General features: G+C 40.7%; 1 protein-coding gene across 2 annotated transcripts in view; it reads left to right on the top strand.

The window, feature by feature from the left end:
• EPHA4 (EPH receptor A4) overlaps positions 1–19,153 on the top strand; it is a 154,068-nt gene that overhangs the window by 51,091 nt on the left and 83,824 nt on the right. For both annotated transcript variants that reach the window (XM_083742079.1, XM_083742080.1), the window contains exon 4: positions 12,107–12,262. In XM_083742079.1, the coding sequence (XP_083598205.1) occupies positions 12,107–12,262 (156 nt within the window). The remainder of the gene's footprint in view (positions 1–12,106; positions 12,263–19,153) is intronic.

Genomic DNA, 19,153 nt, shown 5'->3' with positions numbered 1-19,153 from the left:
ACCAGCTAAATGTTATGTGCAAGTGGAAGCATCAGAGTTCAAGTGGAGTTTTTAGGAATGGGGTGACTGAGAATAGCAATGCAAGGAGGGTGGAGATATTTAATCTTTACACTGCCTGTGTTTCCCTATTCCAATCTGCAGATGCAATAAAAGATCCTAAAACTGGCAACTAACAGCAGCAAATTAAGCAGCGGCATAAATGCATTAAGAACATAACTAAATAAAACAGGACAAACCTAGTCTGGCACCCGAAAGATAATCATGATGGTGCCAGGTGACTCTTCAGTTCCAGAGTTAGGTCTCACCACAAAGGATCTTTCCCTGGTTGTCAGCCACCCACATAACCTTTAAAGCAGTGCTTTGCAAACAGTGGACTGGGACCCATCGGTGGACTGTAGGCTGCTTTCAGGTGGCCCTCAGTGTCACAGCTTGCCCAGTGTGTCCTCACCTGCCTTCCATGTACCATGTACCATGTACCATACCATGTACCATAACCTATAGTTTGTAGCAACACCTTGCATGCTGAGTAAAAGAGTCCAGGAGAGTGGGAGAAAGGGGGAGAAGGGAAGGAAAGTCTCCCCTGAGAGGAAAGGGCCAAAGGAAGAAGGAAATTAGAAAGTGAGATAAAAGTGTAGTACTTAATAATGATAATAGCAATAGTGAGAATGGAATGAAAGGGAATAAGAGATGAGAAATGTTATGGGAAGAAAAAGTAAAAGCAGTGGGAGGAGGAGGGATGAAAGGAACTGTCAGTTGAGGTTTGGATGGGGAATAAGGCAGAAGTTGTGTGTGAAAGGAGAATGGGAGAAGAAATGATGGTTGGTGTGGGGGGGGGGAAACTTTGAGAGGCATGTGGGGCTAAAATAATTTTATGTATGACTCTTACATTTAGAGGCTCTGCACCAGCAAATCCTGCTTGAAGCACTGTGGCAAAGAAAGTTGCAGTTTCCAAAGATGGATCAGATATCATTATGAAGTCTTTGTTGGCTGATTATGTCAGACTCAGCCTCCATTTGCTGCCATTTTGTGACTGGTTCTGCTCCTGCACTACCATTTTGTGAATGGTGGGCCTCAGTAATTTTTAGCTGTCCCAAGTTGGCTCTAAGGGTTGGAGTTGGAGAGCTCTTGCTCTAAAGGCATAAGAATTAGGGCATCAGAAAAGGAGGTTATTTACAGACAGGTTTGTATGGGGAAAGATAGTTTTTAGGAAATCCTACTTCGAAACCGTTTAGGGTTAAGCATCCTCTCCCAGGCTGCTTCTGCATGGGAAAAACCTCCCTCCTAAGCTGCTTTTCTTTTCTTTTTGAATAATAATAATAATAGATTGGGTATGTAGCACACATTTTTGTATGATGTAAGAAGATGAAAGAGATTCACCTGAGTTTTCTAAATGTGTGATGGACTATTCACATGTGCACATCATCACTTGATGTTTGAGTCATCAAAGATAGACATGCCTGTATGATCTAGGCATTCGTTTTTCCACGTGAAAAGGAAAGCTTCACTGATCTAGGTTTTAAAAGTGCCAATTTAACAATGTCATCGCGGATTGCCCTTACTTGCTTCAATAAAGAGAGAAATGACTCGCTGAGTTTTTCCTTAAAAATGGCTAGCTCCCTGAAATTTACTAGCTGACTCATTTCCTGAATCTTAACATCTTTCAGTAGAAGCAATTAAATTTCCCAACTCAGATGAAGCCTATAATAAGCATAGCAGCAGCTTGAGCAGTTTGAAATGGGAAAGCTAGTTCAGATATTATTGTTCGCTCAGCACCACTTGCTGCTGACACCAGTATTAAATGTTACTCAATTGGCAGGGGAAGGGGGAATTCAAGTGCAAGTTGGAGCAATCTTTGCAATGTCAATGGCCCTGAAGTGGGTACCAAGAATACCTAGTGATACCCTCCAGCACTGTGAAATTGTGAAGCATTTCTGCCATATACCACAAGCTCTGTTCATTTGCTGTGAAGCATTTTGGTGGGCGTTAAAAATAAATAAATCCTTTTCTAGGTTTTGGGATTTAAAACAAACTTGATTTCAACCATATATTTATAACTATAAAGGCTAACATTTTATAGCTTCCTCTTTAGATCTATAGTGCTAGTGTATGAATGTTCAGAATGATGCATGTGAACAACTATTCAAGTGTAAGGTCACTAAACATCACATTACCACTTAGTGCTTTGATACCAGGAAACAACAGGGCCTTTTTTTGCTAAAAGCTGCACTAAGTTGTCATGTTTACCTTGGCATTGTCTACGTTGCTAGCAGTAATCCTAAAATGAATCCTGTTAAGTGCAGCTCATTAGATGTCCTTCTACTGTTTTCTACATCTTTTCCCTTTAAAATTATGCACTCCACAATTTACTGAACTGTTCATTAGAGACTGCTTTTAAATACATAAGTCCACAGGGACGTGGGTGGTGTTGTGGTCTAAACCACTGAGCCTCTTGGGCTTGCCAATCAGAAGGTTGTTGGTTCAAATCCACACAATGGGGTGAGCTCCCATTGTTCTGTCCCAGCTCCTGCCAACCTAGCAGTTTGAAAGCATGCAAGTGCAAGTAGATAAATAGGTACCGCTTAGGCAGGAAGGTAAACGGCATTTCCGTGCACTCTGGCTTCTCTCATGGTGTTCCATTACACCAAAAGCGGTTTAGTCATGCTGGCCACAAGACTCAGAAAGCTGTCTGTGGACAAACGCTGACTCCTTCTGCCTGAAAGTGAGATGAGTACCGCAAGCCCAGAGCCACCTTTGACTGGACTTAACTGTCCAGGGGTCCTTTACCTTTACCTTTTTAAATGTGGAAAACCAAAAACCTGATGGCTGATAAATTTAATAAGTTTTCTTGTCACTGCACCACCGTCAAGTCCTAAATCTTTGTTTCCATTATTAAAAGATGGTGTTGTTTATTTTCCTTTAATTGTATTTCCCAACTCTCACCAATACATTAGGAACTCACAAGCAATTTAAATAGAAAGGGTTTCTCCCTCAGTCTGTCAGAAGAAACCAGAGAGTAATTGTCATTCTTCCTTAACTTTCTAGAGGTCTCAGTTATTTGTATCTCATATTGCACTCTTAAGCTGCTGTGCTGCTTTCTTTAGAAAGCTTGAATAGAACACAATGTGTTACTTCCTGGAGTTGAGCAGCAACCATTGGAGAGGCTTCAAAAAAGACCTTGGGTTGTATCTAACAAAGTTGTCCCGTTCGCGCAGTGTCCAAACTTTTTTCAAAGAGGGCCAGATTTGATGAAGCGAAGGACCATGAGGGCCGACTGAAGGGCCAATCATAGTTGTTGACCCTTTTTTAGGATTGAAGTTGTATGTTGAGCTTTTTTTATTTTAGGATTTTACCCCAGGAAATAAACTGCCATAGGGGCTGGATTAAACTGACCGGCGGGCCGGATTAGGCCCCCAAAACAGACTTTGGACATCCCTGAAAGGACTTCTGCTTGTGAAGTACAACTTCCACACTTTCTCCTACCTCTGTGTCCCAAATTTGTTTCCCCTTAGCCCTCTGGGGGGCATGAATTGAGGGCTTTTAGTCTGGCTGTCATAATGTTTTCGCCATAGTGTATTTTGCAGAAGACACAGACTTACGAGCCATATACCGAAAAATCAAGGTGGTGTGCAAATAGAATTACTTAAGAGTCATCCAGATGGATGCATGCAAGTCTACAAATAGCACCCATTCAGATTTCTGCTGTTTTTCTGCGTGAAATATTAATTTGGCCCTTAAACACAACTTAGCCTTCTAAAGAAATTGGAGGGAGGGCAATGTGCATGAAGTGTTACTACTACCCTAGGTTGGTTTCATGGGTGGGGGGAGTATAACAAACAGAGTTACTATTCAAACAAAAATAATTCCTACCTACCCCAGATAAGTGGACAACTGGCTGGCAAGGCTGAATCAAACTTCCTTAGAGCGTCCGCAAATTAGAAAATAAGGATATATCTCTGGTTGCTCCTTTTCTCCCTTTTGTATAGTGATGTAGTATTAAAATTTGACTTTGAAAGAAAGTGTTTAACTCACCAATATGTGGATATGCAAAGAATACAGATATTATATTTAATTTCCAATATACGGTGCAGCTTCTAACCGTAGGAGACAAGACGCTAACAGTGCCCAAGATCAAAGGGAGCTGTTTTTATTTAGCAATTTGGTCCATCACATTGAATTCTACAGCATGAATGTAAGCAGGGCTCTAGAGAAAGTTCATTTCCCACCAGTCCTTCAGAATTCTAAGGATCTATATCACCCTTGAAGCCCTGCACGGAGTAATTAGATTGGACTAGGAAAATACTGCATTTTGTGTGTGTGCAAGAGACATATTCATTCTATTTAAAACCTTCACATTTAACCTCCCCCCCACAAGACAATTGTGCATATGATACTAATGGCCTGAAAATGAATTGTTTTCCAGATGTTGGGTAAAGGAAAAAACCTTTGAAATTTTTGTCTCATGGAGACAGGGGTGACTCTCCTCCCTTTGACATTTGGGTCAAAAGATCCAATAAAAGGACAGCTTGTCAAAAAGTTATGATAAGCCTTTGGGACTCCAAACAGTTGCACAATTACTGAGGGGTCTCTTGGTGTGGGGTAAAGAGCTCATCAAGGGAGGCTATCGAAACAATTGAGTTCTATAATTAACACCCGGAAATCTGTTCAGAGATGGTAATAACAATAAAAAGAGAGCTAAGAAGAAGCTATCCGCTTGTGTGGCAGATGTGGTTTTGTTATAATTTGAGAAAAAGAATCTATTTAAAGGGGAGGGGGAGGGGAGGGGAAGGGGAAGAGATGGAACGTCTATCTTTTTATTTCACTGAGTGCCACTAAAATATAAATTGCAGCTATTTTCCAAGGTAGCAGGTGCTCTCGATATTGTAAACCAGTGATCATCAGTCTAGAATGCATTCAGCAACACACTAGCAAGGCATTTTTTTTTTCTTTTGCATTTTTTAAAAAAGTAATGCTGTTGCTATTTTTGTTTGCAGACAATTGATAGGAAGTGGGTTACTTGAGCCTACCTCCTTAAAGAGTTTATTTTTCCTCTGTTACACATGTTGCCTTGTTACTGAAGCCTCTACATATTATGCTACTGTTCAAAAACAAAAGTAAACAGGCTTTGTATCCTTGGGGATCTAAAGTACAGTTCATAGGACAAAGCCCTACTCAAAGTATACACATCAGTAGGTAGGCAGGTAGGTAGATTGTAATGAATACATTAAATACATTGTTGTTATTATTGTACTGTGTTTGTTAGTCACTTCCCTTACAGTCTAACTCAAAGCGACTTCCTTTAAAATCAATTTAAAACAATGATAAAAACTTTTTTTAAAAAAATAATTCATATATTTCTTTGTTAATTAAATTTGTATACCGCCCTTCATCCGCAGATCTCAGGGCGGTACACAACCTTTAAATACAATATAAAAATGCAAGATAAAAGCACAAATTACATTCTGTGAACTGCATTGTTATCTTGTGAACTGCCCTGAGATTTTCAGATGAAGAGCGGTATATAAATTTTATAAATATAATATGATAAACACAAGAACAACAACCAACCAACCACCCTCAGGCTACAAGTCCTGCCCTACTAAAACAGGCTGCAATGAAACAGGCCTTTAAAAAGAACCTTTCTTGGCACCTAAAACTGGATAAAGATGGCGCCAGGCATGCCCATCTATATATTACTGATTACTTGCCTCATATAACACATATAACACAGGCACTGTGTTATATGGCATTTCAGTAGCATTATATGGCATTCAATGTTATGTGGCTTTTTTCTCTCAACAGGATTTAGTAGCAGCCCATATAATGTATACAATTGGGCTTCCCTAGCATGACAAATACAGCATGCCTGCATTCTTGAAGGACAGTGTGCATATTAATTGGAGACATACAGTTTTTTGATCACGCTGGATGACTGATATACAGAGTCCTTTGCCTACGTGGGCTTCCTTTCGCTGGCTCTTAGCTCCCCATACGGCAATGAGGAAAGCCTTGCTAATGCATAAAGCACAGGGGTTTTGGCAGTCATTTGCTCTGATTCAGAAACTGTTTTACAGGGACAGTAGTGGCTTTGAACTTGAACTGAATGCCGCTATAGCTCTATCTGGACATTGTTTTTATTTGCAAGAAGGTAACCGGGTAAAGGACAGTGGGAGCCTTTGGGCAAGCCTTAATCCTGTCCCCCCCAGTGCATCACCTTTCCTGTGTTTAAGGTTCTCCACTCGTTGGGAGGATATTTGTGAAGTGGGGATCCTCCGGTACTTTTGAAGGCCCCCCTATGTATCTTAGAACCTTGAATTTTCCAAGGTGCAAGGAGTCTCCACAGGTAGAGGAGACTCATTGTTTCGTAACTTCATCCTCCAAATGGGGAAGGGAGATGTAAAGAGTGGTCCACTGAGGAGGGCAAGGCTTGACACAGCATCCCAGTTTCCCTCACTGGGTGACCTTGGGCCAGTCACCATCTCTTAGCCTAACCTATCTCACAGGGTTATTGTGACAATGAAATGGGGAGGAGAACCAGATACGCCACCTTGAGCTGCTTGGAAGACAAAGGTGGTATATAAATGTAATAACTAACCAACTTTGGGGATTGTCTTCATGCATGCAAGCAAACAGAACCTCTGAAGAGGGCTTAAGTGTGTAAAGGCTAGTTCCCAAAGTCCACCTTCTATATGCATTGGTTGATATTGGTTGTTGTGCTGAAATGTTAACAGGAAAGCATGTTGTTGAATGGTTCCTGTGCATACCTGTGACCCATTAGGTACTCTCTGCACACAATACCTGTTTGCAAATTGCTATATTTGGAATGGTGCTACTTTGGTGAAATACCGGTAATTCCAATTTATTTGGGGACAACTTAATCCCATAAGGAGCTATAATATAACAGAAGGATGTGTACTTGTGACTTTATTTAAGACTACCTATATGAGAAATAAAATTAATGTGATGGGAGGGGGCCAGGGAGTCCATACAGGCGGCACAGTTTTGTTTCCCCCTGTTTCAGAGTGTTTACTGTCCAGATTGTAAAGACAGTAATGTATTAAATCGGGATGGGCGACCTCAGGTTTAGGGGCCAAATGCATCACTCCAGGCTCTCTGTCTGGCCCTCAGAACCCTCTCCAGACAACACTCCCTGCTTCACACCATCCTCGAGGGTTTTTGCCTGGCCAGGGTGTTTCTTTGACCACTGATAATAACTCTTCTTGCCTGCGTCAGGGACAGGGCATGCATGTGTAGAAAGTAGCCAACTGTACAAAGGTAAACTTCAGGCTCATTTTTCCACCCACATGTGGCCCCCAGAAGGCTGCCCGGAAAGGAATGCGGCCTTCGAGTTGGAAAAAGGTCCTCCACCCCTGTATTAAATTATAACCTTGTCATGTCGGTGTGGGATCTGGATAAAAGAAAATGCCTCCCCTTGGCCTTGTTTCACTCTCTCTTTCTAATGGAAAGAACTAATTAAGGCAAAGCTAAGGGAATCGAATTCAAAGTTTGCACTGCTCATGTGACCTAATCTTTTTACAATGGCATCTTTTGCAAGCTGTGCAAGAATACATCTTTTGCGAGCCATTCACGCTCTGTCCTCTCCAGAAAATCCTCCCAAGAGAAAGGAAAGAATGAAGGATTGTCTTGAGTGTGCAATAAAGACTTTCAGGAAATGGGAATCTATGCGGGCTTGCTTGTTTTTCTACCAATTCATTAACATTCAGAAATACTGTATAATATCTTAAGTTTGTTTTCTTTTGAAAGGGCCTTGGTCAGTCATAATAGGTGTGTCAGCTGATTTTCCGTGCCAAAAAAAGAAAGAAAAAGAAACCCTTTAGAGCTAGATTAGATTGTGACATAGAAGTCTATCAAGATGTAAAGAAATGTTGAACAAATGCAGTGGATTAGCAAATAGAGGAAGGTGCCAAGAGCTGGAATGTATTGAATCTGAAAACAGCAAAATGAAGAAAACCGTGAATTCAGTTATGGGATTTTCTACAGCTAAAGCAAAATGGCTGTTTGCCTCAGACAGAGCTTTAGAGAGAGCTTCCTTGGGTCCTGAAAAATTAATGAACTGGGTTTAATGTAGTAGAAAGGAAAAGAATGTAATGCTTGGAAGGAAAGGGAAGGGGGGGAGGGAGAATAGCAACTTTGGGGCTCAGTAAGCCTTTTTAAACCAATGCACATGGACTTAAAAATGGAGGAAAGAGCCCCAAATTGCCTGTAGGGGATGTGTTTCTTTGCTTAAATTGGTCTATAATGTGAACGGAAAGCTTGCATTGGCTAGAATATATTCAGTATAAAAATGCTTTGTTTGTTTTTTAAATCCCACATTGGCCTCATTTAAACGTCACAGTAAAAACGCAATTAATGATTTGCCGTGTTCCCATTTTTCTAGACTGCTGTCCACCAGCACATGGAAGAAACAAACCATAATGCCTGTCTTAGCATTACGTCTGAACCAGGAATTGTGGTTTGTTCCACTCCACAGATCTTGACTACACATAATGGTTTGTTGGGAGCCAAAGAAACCATGACTCCGGGTTCAGATGTAAGTAAGCTAAGGACTGTAGCATGTGGAAGAGTGAAACAGAGTAGGAAGGTATTTGCTGTGGTTTACTGCGACTTACAGGCTGTGCCATTAACAACGTCCATATTGACATCGTCCTCATATGACATAAAATAGTTTTGAGAGAAGCTCAAAAGTACCTTTTAGTGTGGTTGGGAAATGATCTCATTCCTGTATGGTTTTCTAATGGATCCTCTTTCTTAAAAGACGTTTGGCCACTGCAAGGGAGAAGGTTTTGCAGATAGGGAGAGGAATTAGTTGACGAGCTCAGATTCCCTGGATTTCCCCTCCCAACTTCCTTTACTGCTTTCTGTCAGAACAGCTCAATTTGAGAATCAAGCTGCCTATAAGGAAATGCCAATACTACAAACCTCAAAAGCCACAATGCTCAAATCCAGAAAATTAATGGTTTTTCGTCTGAATATAGGAATGCTAGGGCACACATACATGTCATTTGGGAGGTTATTTATTTATGTATATATAGCATTTTTTGGCTGTTTTGCAAAAAGCACCAAAGCAGTATGCGGCATAAAATAATCAAAGAAATTAGTTCAGTTTGGTAAAATAATACATAAATAACAACAACAAATGATACACATAAATCTTATGCCCTAAATCTTATGCCATAGAAATAAAATGGTTTGTGTTTCAGGTTTCATAAGACACTTTGATGTTTTTGCTGCTATGGACTAATATGGCTGGCCCTTTGGGAATATTTCACATTGAAGCTATATGCCAATGCAGGTTTCAAATGATATACATTCAAACAGCCCAAAAGAATCCAGTAAGACTAACTAAATTAATTGATGACCACATTTGCATAATTGCATCTTTATGGTGAAAGTTCCATCACATTTGGGCTACGTATCAAAACATACTTTTCCAATGAATATTTACTGTTCAGGTTAGGTTCCCATCACTGGTGGCATTGTTTTCACAGACATACAGACATCACATGTGACGTAGTTAACACTCCTTTTAAATATAACTTGGTTTCTCAGCTAACAGTGAAGTTGTCTCAAAGTCCAGAACATTAGAATTGTTGTAATTGATTTCTCGTAATCCAGCTGTAGAACATGATTGAAAGCACATATGACAGCATATGTTACCTTGACATCAAGAACAATGTGTTTGTAATGTTTATGTGTCCTGCGTATAGACAGAAAACTGACAGATGCACAGTGCGATAAGAAATGTTCAGCATACAGTGGTACCTCGGGTTACATATGCTTCAGGTTACAGACTCCGTTAACCCAGAAATATTACCTTGGGTTAAGAACTTTGCTTAAGGATGAGAAGAGAAATTGTGCAGCAGCGGCACGGTGGCAGCAGGAGGTCTCATTAGCTAAAGTGGTGCTTCAGATTAAGAACAGTTTCAGGTTAAGAACAGACCTCCAGAACGAATTAAGTTCTTAACCCGAGGTACCACTGTATTTGGCTTTTGCCAGCTTGTACTTCCCTGTTTTGCTGGGGTCACCCAAGAATCAGAACCAGTCTGAAATAACTTATTGTATTAATTGTAGGTCTTCATGAGGATAAAATTGCCTGACAGGTTTATAATTGCAATCGAAGAGGATGTCATGGATAATTTTGCAAACTTCTGTGTGCATCCAACTTAAATTTGCAGTGAGAAGTGAACTATTTTTGCACTAAGCTCCTGCACTGGAAGCGGATTTTCAGGTCAGGATGGAAAATGGGTCAGTGTGATATACAATGAATCCAGTCCAACTTCAGGCTTTGTTAGTATTTATCATCACTGTAAATTCCAAGAAGCTTCAAACCGTTCTTACCTTTTTCTCAGGATATCAGATCTTGTTTAATTAAAATTAAAAAAAATGTCATTGAAAAAAGAATTTCCATGCCAACTACATCAGATCTATTAATTTACCTCCTCCATAAGACCTTCAACCTAGGTTTTTCTTCATTGAAACAGTAATTTGTACCTTCTTAGCTGCTTATCTTTTGCGGAGGGTCATTCTTTTTACACAAACTGTCTTTGTTTGATGTGGCTGGCAGAATGATGGACCATACCCAGTAGGTTTGCATTTGTGTTTGGGGACTAATTGTGTTTGATGTGGGGAGGCTGAGCTTGACCCCTTTGCTTCTCCTTGGCAGTGTTGTGGGGTTTTTTTTATTTTAATCAAAGCCCCAAGGCCATTTGAAGCGTAGCCAGAAAGCACCTTGCAAGTTGAACCCTATCTAATTATGTGATGTGTGTAAACGCTGAAAGCATAAATCTTAGTCACCAGAGCTATGTGTTTTTATAAGATTCCCTGGTCCGGTGACAGCCGAAGCAAGCGAGGGCAAGATTGATCCCACAGTGATTTTTATGGACGCTGCACCACACTTCGTAAAGTTTTGACTTGTTAAGGGGATTCCATAAATGGCCTCAGTTAATAAGGGTGAAGTGACTTGCTCCTTTACAAACATGTTGCAAAAATCCATGGCTGTTACAAGTACATCATAAAAGTGGGGGAAATTAAATCATATAAAAGAATGTGGAGTGAGTGGGAGAATAGCTGAAAGCAAATGCATGTTGGTTACTGGAGGCGTAGAAGCAAAGAGCAAGGGAACTCTAAAGGTAGACTGTGTGATAAAAATAAGAGACATGAAAGTGAGTCATGCTGTAAATATTATCCGTAACCATCCTTTCTTTTGCTCTTTGTCCTTTATAAAGCTGCCTAGTTGACTTTCTCTGTTTCAACGTCTGGTGATGGTGTTTTTTTTTTATTTTTAGCCCTAGCCAAAATTTGTTAGAGGGACATGCATGTGTGCCACTGTTCAAAAGATTTTCCTAATGATACTTAAGAGTATATATTTTTTAATCCCAATGATGTAAAAGTAGTCATCCATGTAAGCATCATATTTATGAAGGTGATGTCACTGAACACTTGCTGCACATGGGGCCTTGGCGTCAAAGAGTGCAGCCACTGGTATGCTCTGGCTCAGGGGCGGAGTGTTGATTTTGTCTCTTGGGAAGAGGAAAGCAAATTAATTGGCTTCTGCAGAAGGGAGAATTGCCTTTTCTGGGCATGCGAGAGTAAGAGGTTGACTGCCAATCACAGTAGGGTCTTATTCCGCTCCATCTCAAAAATTGGCAGTGTCACACCATCAGCTGCCTTTCGAAAGTAGTCATGGAATTAAAACAACTGCACCCTGTTTACTGCAATGTGAGAGTGTCTGCAGGTGGGAAGCAAGGAAATGGGGTTTACATAATAAACCCACGCAGGGAAGAAAATGAGACAGATTTTCCAACCAAGTTGCTACATGGACATGCTTAGAGGTGCTCTTGTAAGCTCTACAGGCCTACTTGTTAATGGGGTCTCATCGGGATTAAAAATTGCCTTCCTTGCTTGGAGAGCGAGCAGTCAAGTGCTCCTTGGCTGGTTAATTTCTCTCCCGGTGCTAAGCAGACATCATTTTTTCTCTTTCAAAAGTGCCCCCATGTCTGAATGCTGAGTAAATGAGGTAGCAATTTATTATCAAGTCCTATACCAGTAATAGCTCTTCTTTTCTGTCCCCCCCCCTTCATTCCTCAAGCTTGCAAGATTGGATACTACAAGGCCCTCTCAACAGATGTTGCCTGTGCTAAGTGCCCGCCTCACAGTTTCTCCATCTTGGAAGGTTCCACCTCTTGCACCTGTGACCCGGGATTTTTCCGAGCAGAGAACGACGCTGCCTCCATGCCCTGCACACGTAAGTCAGATGCCTTTATTTATTAATTTTCCTCTCCTCCTTCTCTTGCTGCTCTTATAACATGAGACACTCCCCAGAGATGTACATCCTGCTATGAAAAATGTCTGGTTGGTGACAGGGACATTCAGTAACAATTCCCTTTTAAACAAGTCAACACAATATGTCAATACCAGGTCCTCTCTCCTGCTGCACAACGGAAAGCGAAGTTTGTGATTAAGTGACAGAATGTAGGTCAACAGCAAAAATAAGAGGGTCCAGTTCCATTTTGTGGGTTTTTTGTGGTTGTTTTTTTTTTTTTGCATTGGTGTCTGAACCGTGGAAGTGCCTTAAGGCTGCACTGTGTACGCATAATGAGGGACAATCACAGCCTTGCATATGTGATGTGATCAGAAAACAGGAGGAAAGATGCTCTGAAAGAAAGAGGCATATAAAGGATGGTTTGTGGCAGCTCTGAATAGATGATTTTTGGTCTTTTTCTATAACAATGCATGGAAAACCTTCATGGATCAGACCAAGGACCCATCTAGTCCATCATTCTGCTCTTACAGTGGCTAACCAGATGTTCCCATGAAGCCTACAAGCAGGGCATGAGCCCAGTAGCCCTCTCCTGCTTGTGATCTCCAACAGCTGATATTCAGAGGCAAAACTGCTTTTGACACTGGAAATTATACATAGGGTTGGTGAGTGGTAGCCATTGATACTTACCCCCTGCCCATGGTTGTTTTTTGGCATCTGACTTGTCTTGCTAGATGCTTTGCTCACATATCATGTCAGGAATCAAAGTAATAGGAAGTGGCAAGGCATGATTTCAACACAAGATAGAGCATTTGCAAAATCAGTCACCACTGGATGCTGTGATTTTCATCAGGATGCAACCACTGGGTAAAAAAGGGTTGCATTATTCAGTTGATAGGCTTTTTGGCCACGCTGAAATAAAAGCGAATGAAACTTAGGACTGCATGGTTCTCAATTTATTTCCTATTTCTGCTGCTATGTGCCCATTACCACAACATCCATCCATTGCTGTGGAGTTTCTATCATTGATCATTGATATAGATCCCACAGGGTTTTCTTTTCACCAAAAGGGTTTGCTTGGCTGCTTCTGTGCGCCACCTGCAAAACAGGATGGCCTCCTCCTTTGTCTAGGGCCCTTTCCCACCTTCTTCAGGGTCACCTACAATCAGCTTTGCTCAGACACTGCACTGGTGGTAGTCAAGCCAAGAATAACATGTCTGTTGCATTGCACATGAATTCATTACATCCATCTTTAAAATCTCAAAAGTTTGAGAAACTCTGAGAGAGCACGCAAAGGGCATCTTGCAAGTGAGCCTTTTCTCTACTGAGATTATATCTTAATTTCACCAGAAAGCTTGCAGTAGGAAGTGCCTAGAGGGTGAGGTGGCACGCTCAGCATGCTCATATCACAAAGGCCATGTTTTAATTGTCCTTGGGCCACTCTGCCTCAGGGCAAGGACATTTATAACACAGACATAGGGTCACCCAGTGAGTTTCCTGGCTGAGGAGGCAATTTGAACCTTGGTTTCCCTGGTTCTAGTCCACTACTTTTTAAAAAAAGAAAAACAAATATACTGTTATTTTGCTTCATTTCTGAATTCATTTTTTTTAAAAAAATGCAATTGTAGACAGACTTTTCTGTTTTAAATCGAAAGCCAAAGAGAACAGTACAGTGAATCATTCACACTGATAGAATGATTCTAACCTCATGCAAGGTCTTAGTAATTTGTTAGATTTTTAAAAGGTTAACTTCATGGTTTCAAAATAGCAGTTAGCAAGTTTTACATTTGTAATTAGCAAAATAACAAACCTGTTGATTTTAAAGTTTCTTCCACCCTCAAAAAAGAAAACAGAATGTTTTTAAAGTACTGGACAAATATTTGACAATATCTGAGTTGTCAATTGACCAAATCTTTTTTGACTGGTCAAATGCCCAACTATAACTTAGTTCTTTTCATGTTCTGATTGGATGTGACAGTTTCAGTCTATATGGGACATGGGTGCATGGTGGTGAGCAAAGATTTTCTGTAGCAAGTTATCAGTTCATGCTGCCCTCTTTTGTAAAGAGAGTCTGCTGGTCGTCTTTGATTAGAATCTTGCTATGCCCACTTCTTAGCTAATGGCTAAGAGAAGTAAAACAAAAGAGAATCAAATGAGTTCTGAATCGTATTATCCTAACTAATTTCTCATGTTGCTGAGATACAAAGGGGCCAGGCCACAATTTTGGGCTATATATATTATCCCAGCAGCTGTCTCATGCCTGCCAATCTTTGTATAGCTTTTTGTGCTCATAGCTGCTTACACGTTCAGTGTTAGCCAAATCCTTTAAATTTTCAGCTACCGATAGAAAGTCCATGGAATAATCTAAGGTAATAAGGCTTGTTTGGGAAACCTTTGGCGCTCTGGATGTTGTTGAACTTCAACTCCTGATATTCCTGTCTGTTGACCATGCTTGCTGGGGCTGATGGGAGTTTTAGTTTAGCAACATCTGGAGAGCCAAAGTCTACTCACACCTGTACCAAGGCATCCACCCACCTCCTCAGATCTCTTTACCAACACTGGCTGTGCTCTGTAGCTGTGCTTCTAGTTCAGCTTTCAACCCTTATATCTGCTGACAGGAAGGTTCTTATTCTGGTCCCCCTTCAGAGTTGCTTTCAGATCCTCATCCAGCAGTAGAAACAAAGCGACTCCTGAAGCAGACAGCAAATTTTCTGGTTCTCCATTATGCTCTCAAAGACTCACTACTGAAGACTCTCAAAGCTGCTCTTCAGTAGCTGACTCATCTTTAAGCTGGAAACGCTTGTACTCCGAATGCAAAGTGCTGAACTTGCTCAAAATTCTTTCTCTGTCCCTCCCTCTAGCAGGGTGGAGGATGATTTGGTCACCTTCCCAAAACCTGAGAGGTTTTATGTGCCAAAGTTCGGATTGAGCTTCCTAGTGATCAAATAACATTTACTGTTATTTTGTTTTAAGTTCCTGGCCACTTAACTGCCCATTCACAGTGATCAAGTTGGCCAGAGCCTGGAGTGCATGTTGGCTAAACACGCCAAGAACTAGTCTGTATTTACTTGTCTTACCACAATCTAACACAGATACCTCTAAACCCACCGAAATGTGGTTAGACACTGAAGGAATTTCAGGGATTGAAAGCCAGAGAAAGGATAAACTGGCTGAATGAAGCTTTAGTGAGTTATGGCTTGGCCATATATGGGGTCTTATGAAAGAGTCAGCTGAACCAAAGATAACAAATATTTTGAAAATAATTAACCCAAAAGTTCAATATCTCTGAAGTCTTAAGGGAATGTTCTGTGGTTTTGGTCTCTCTTGTTAAGGAAGGGAATAATTGCTGAATATTTTTATTTTGAAATGATAGGAAGACAGTCTTGTCAGATTTTCTAGCAGCTAGTTAGGGAGTCTGTTTTGTTCAAGAAGGCAAGGCAGAAATTTTGGAAGAGCACCAGCAAAAAAGAACAAGTCATGGATGAGCAAAGAATAGCACTGATTCTAAGTGGTTATAAATTCTGAATTATTCTAAATGGTTGTGATCCATGGATTGTGTGTGATTAGATCTTGGTGGAAACATTTCTCATGGAGCCAGGCTATAAGCTCTGTCCAGAGCGATATCTTCTTTCCAATCATTCTCTTTTGTTCTGACTTTCTCCCTTCAAATAGTTTTCAGAATGTCTTCTTGGTTAGGAGCTGTGCCACTTAAAATGTAGACTGTGGTTCAGAGGTAAAACTGACTGCTGTTATGGATGGCCTTAAATTCCATCCCTGACATTGAGCAAAAAGGATCAGGTTGTTTGTGGTGAACCTGGTTTAAAGTGTATAGAGACACTGCTGAAGATATATTCCAAGTTTCTTGGATAAGGCTATGGCTATTTGGAGAAACCCTGTGATAATGAGGATGTGCTTATCGTGATGTTCAGGACTTTCTGTTCGCCATAGTGCTGGTGAAGTATGCTAGCCCAGTGTGGTGTACAGAGGTAACAGAAGCCCTCAATTTAGGTCTGCAGTGAAGTGGAAATTATATGATAGAAACATTATAACAGTGTTTATGTGAAGCTCTTTTTTGTATATATTAATGATATAAAGAGGAAGAGCAGGTTAGTTTCTATACTGTTCAAAGATGTTATTCACCTGCAGAATACTCTCCTGTTGCTCAGATGGGGCACTGCTAAGAGTACCGTATGCACCAGAGGTGCGCTTGGTATGTACTGGAAACTAGTCTTCAGCCCTCTGGAATCAATTACCAGCTGAATTTAGAGAAGCACCGAGAGTTTTTATATTTAGGCAGCTTTGGAAGACATTTTTTGTTTTCTTGAAGTGGGAGCCAGTCATTTTTTCAAATAATAATTGTACAGTTGTGGAAATGGTTTCATTGCTTTGTTTACAGAGTTGGGATCCTCTTGTATCTTATTTCATTGCACACCACTTTTGTAACTTTTAGTTGTAAAGTGGTTTATAAATTTGCAATTAATATATGTGGTTATAAATTAACACTGGTCCATTAAATGAGTCATCATAATATAATTAAACATTAGAATAATCAAGTCAAGCACAGGAATGACTTCAAAATTAATAGACCACACACAACAATATTTTAAACAACTTCTATAGAAACATGGAACAAATATGAAAACTGAAAACCACAAGAGCAAGTGAAACCAAACTTTAGAGAAGGCAACCATTTTAAAAAAGAGAGAGAGATGTCATGAGGCAGGGGGAAAGAGCTCTATTTAAAGATCTGTTTTAGAGGAAACATCTTGGTTTGCCTAACTTTTTTGACATGGGGAGATGGAGAAGAACACAAACAACAGAGGATCTTTCACACTTATCTCAGTTCTTCTTACCAGTTGGTTAAACCAGGTGATAAACCCAATTCCCTTGTGCTGACAGCTATAATAATCAAGCACCTTCTTTGTTCATTATGCTCTATTTAACCCCAGTAGTCTCATTCAGTCTTGCATTTAGTAATCGCTCAGTGTGACGGCCTTCTAATGAAGAAATAAAACATAGAATCTGAGACCCATTCTTCTAGCAAAAACATACACTCTGCTCCATTGGCTTGTAAAATCAGGTTTCTGTTCACTATTAGGCCAGGTATTAAAAAAAGGAAAAAAGAAGAAGAAATGGGTAATTTAAAGGAAAACACCTGGAATGAACAGAAAATCACCCTCCCTCCAATTTTGTTGGGTGTTGGTGGAAGGAAGGTCTTATTGTTGCTAATTATTTATTTTAGTTGTTAAGACATTCACAAGACTCCACTTTTGTTCATCATTGTTCCTTGGGCAGCTGTTCCTTTAACTATTTTAATAGCTACATCTTTGGTTTTACATCTTAACTCTCCAGGCCAGGAAAGGTAGACTTAATAGCTTTCTGTTTTTCCTGAATCTCACACTGGAGGAAAAGGAAACGAGAAAGCTTTCCTCCCCCACCCTCCTTATACAATCCCCATGACAAATTATGAAAATTGCATGCTTAATTTTTATGCACTGGTTAGAAAATGCACTGCACACAGCCTATAAATTGTTAGCATACCCGACATCAAAAACTTGGCTCAAGAATATCAGAGTTTTGTTTTATTTTTGTAAGGTTACATTTTATGTGGCCAGTTGGATCACCAATATTGTTCTCTTTGAATCAGTTGCTCAGATGTTAGGTTTATGGCTTATATTTATATAAAGAGAAATCTTTGTGGAAGTCAGATATTGGTATTTATTTATTTATAAAAGCATTTCCATACTGCCATCACGCAAAACATCAGGGTAGGATACAACAACATAAAAACATTTAAAAGCGATACAAAACAATTATTAAAATGTCTAGCTACTCAAGGGACATTTTAGACAGCAGCATAGATCTAGCAACATTTTAAAAAATCTTTAAAAGGCACCTGAAACACAAAAGTGAGTATGCCTGCCGAATCTCTGCTGGAAAAGTGTTCCACAGCATGGAATCGGAGATATCAAATGCCCAACTGCTAGTGGAGTCCAATTGGGTATCTGTAACACCTGGAACACCAATCTGTAACAAGCCGGAATATAAGGTGATCCTTTAGGTATTTTGGACCCAAGTTGTCCAGGGCTATATCAACACAATAATCTTGAACCTGGCCTGGTCGGATATGGGTAGTCAGTGCAGATGATTTAGGAGATGTCTCACCTGCTGTTGTCCATCTGCTCCAATCTGCAGTTGAACTGCTGCATTTTGTGCCAGCTGGAGTGTCTATATTATGTCCAAGGGCAACCCCACATAGAGCACATTGCAGCAATCTAGTCTTGAGGTTACCAGTGCATGAACTACGATGGCCAAGATATCCTGATCCAGATGCAGCCATGACAAGTGTCACATAATACCTTTGCCACATCTATGAGAACTTGATTGTTTAGTGCAGCCGCACTGACACTTTTGGAACTCCCTACCTACTGATACCAGGGCTGGCGCTTTCACTGTATTCTTTTCGGCACCTGCTGAATACATTCTTATTAGGCAAGTCTACCCAGATGTTTAGGGACGCGGGTGGCGCTGTGGGTTAAACCACAGAGCCTAGGACTTGCCGATCAGAAGGTCGGCGGTTCGAATCCCTGCGATGGGGTGAGCTCCCGTTGCTCGGTCCCTGCTCCTGCCAACCTAGCAGTTCAAAAGCACATAAAAGTGCAAGTAGATAAATAGGTACCACTCCGGCGGGAAGGTAAACGGCGTTTCCGTGCGCTGCTCTGGTTCACCAGAAGCGGCTTAGTCATGCTGGCCACATGACCCGGAAGCTGTAGGCCGGCTCCCTCGGCCAATAAAGCGAGATGAGCACCGCAACCCCAGAGTCGGTCACGACTGGACCTAATGGTCAGGGGTCCCTTTACCCAGATGTTTAGAAAT

Source organism: Podarcis gaigeae, assembly GCF_964106915.1.
Source record: "Podarcis gaigeae genome assembly, chromosome: 5".
Lineage (NCBI taxonomy): Eukaryota > Metazoa > Chordata > Lepidosauria > Squamata > Lacertidae > Podarcis > Podarcis gaigeae.
Note: the sequence above shows the minus strand (reverse complement) of the source record. Positions and strands in the feature narration are given on the sequence as shown.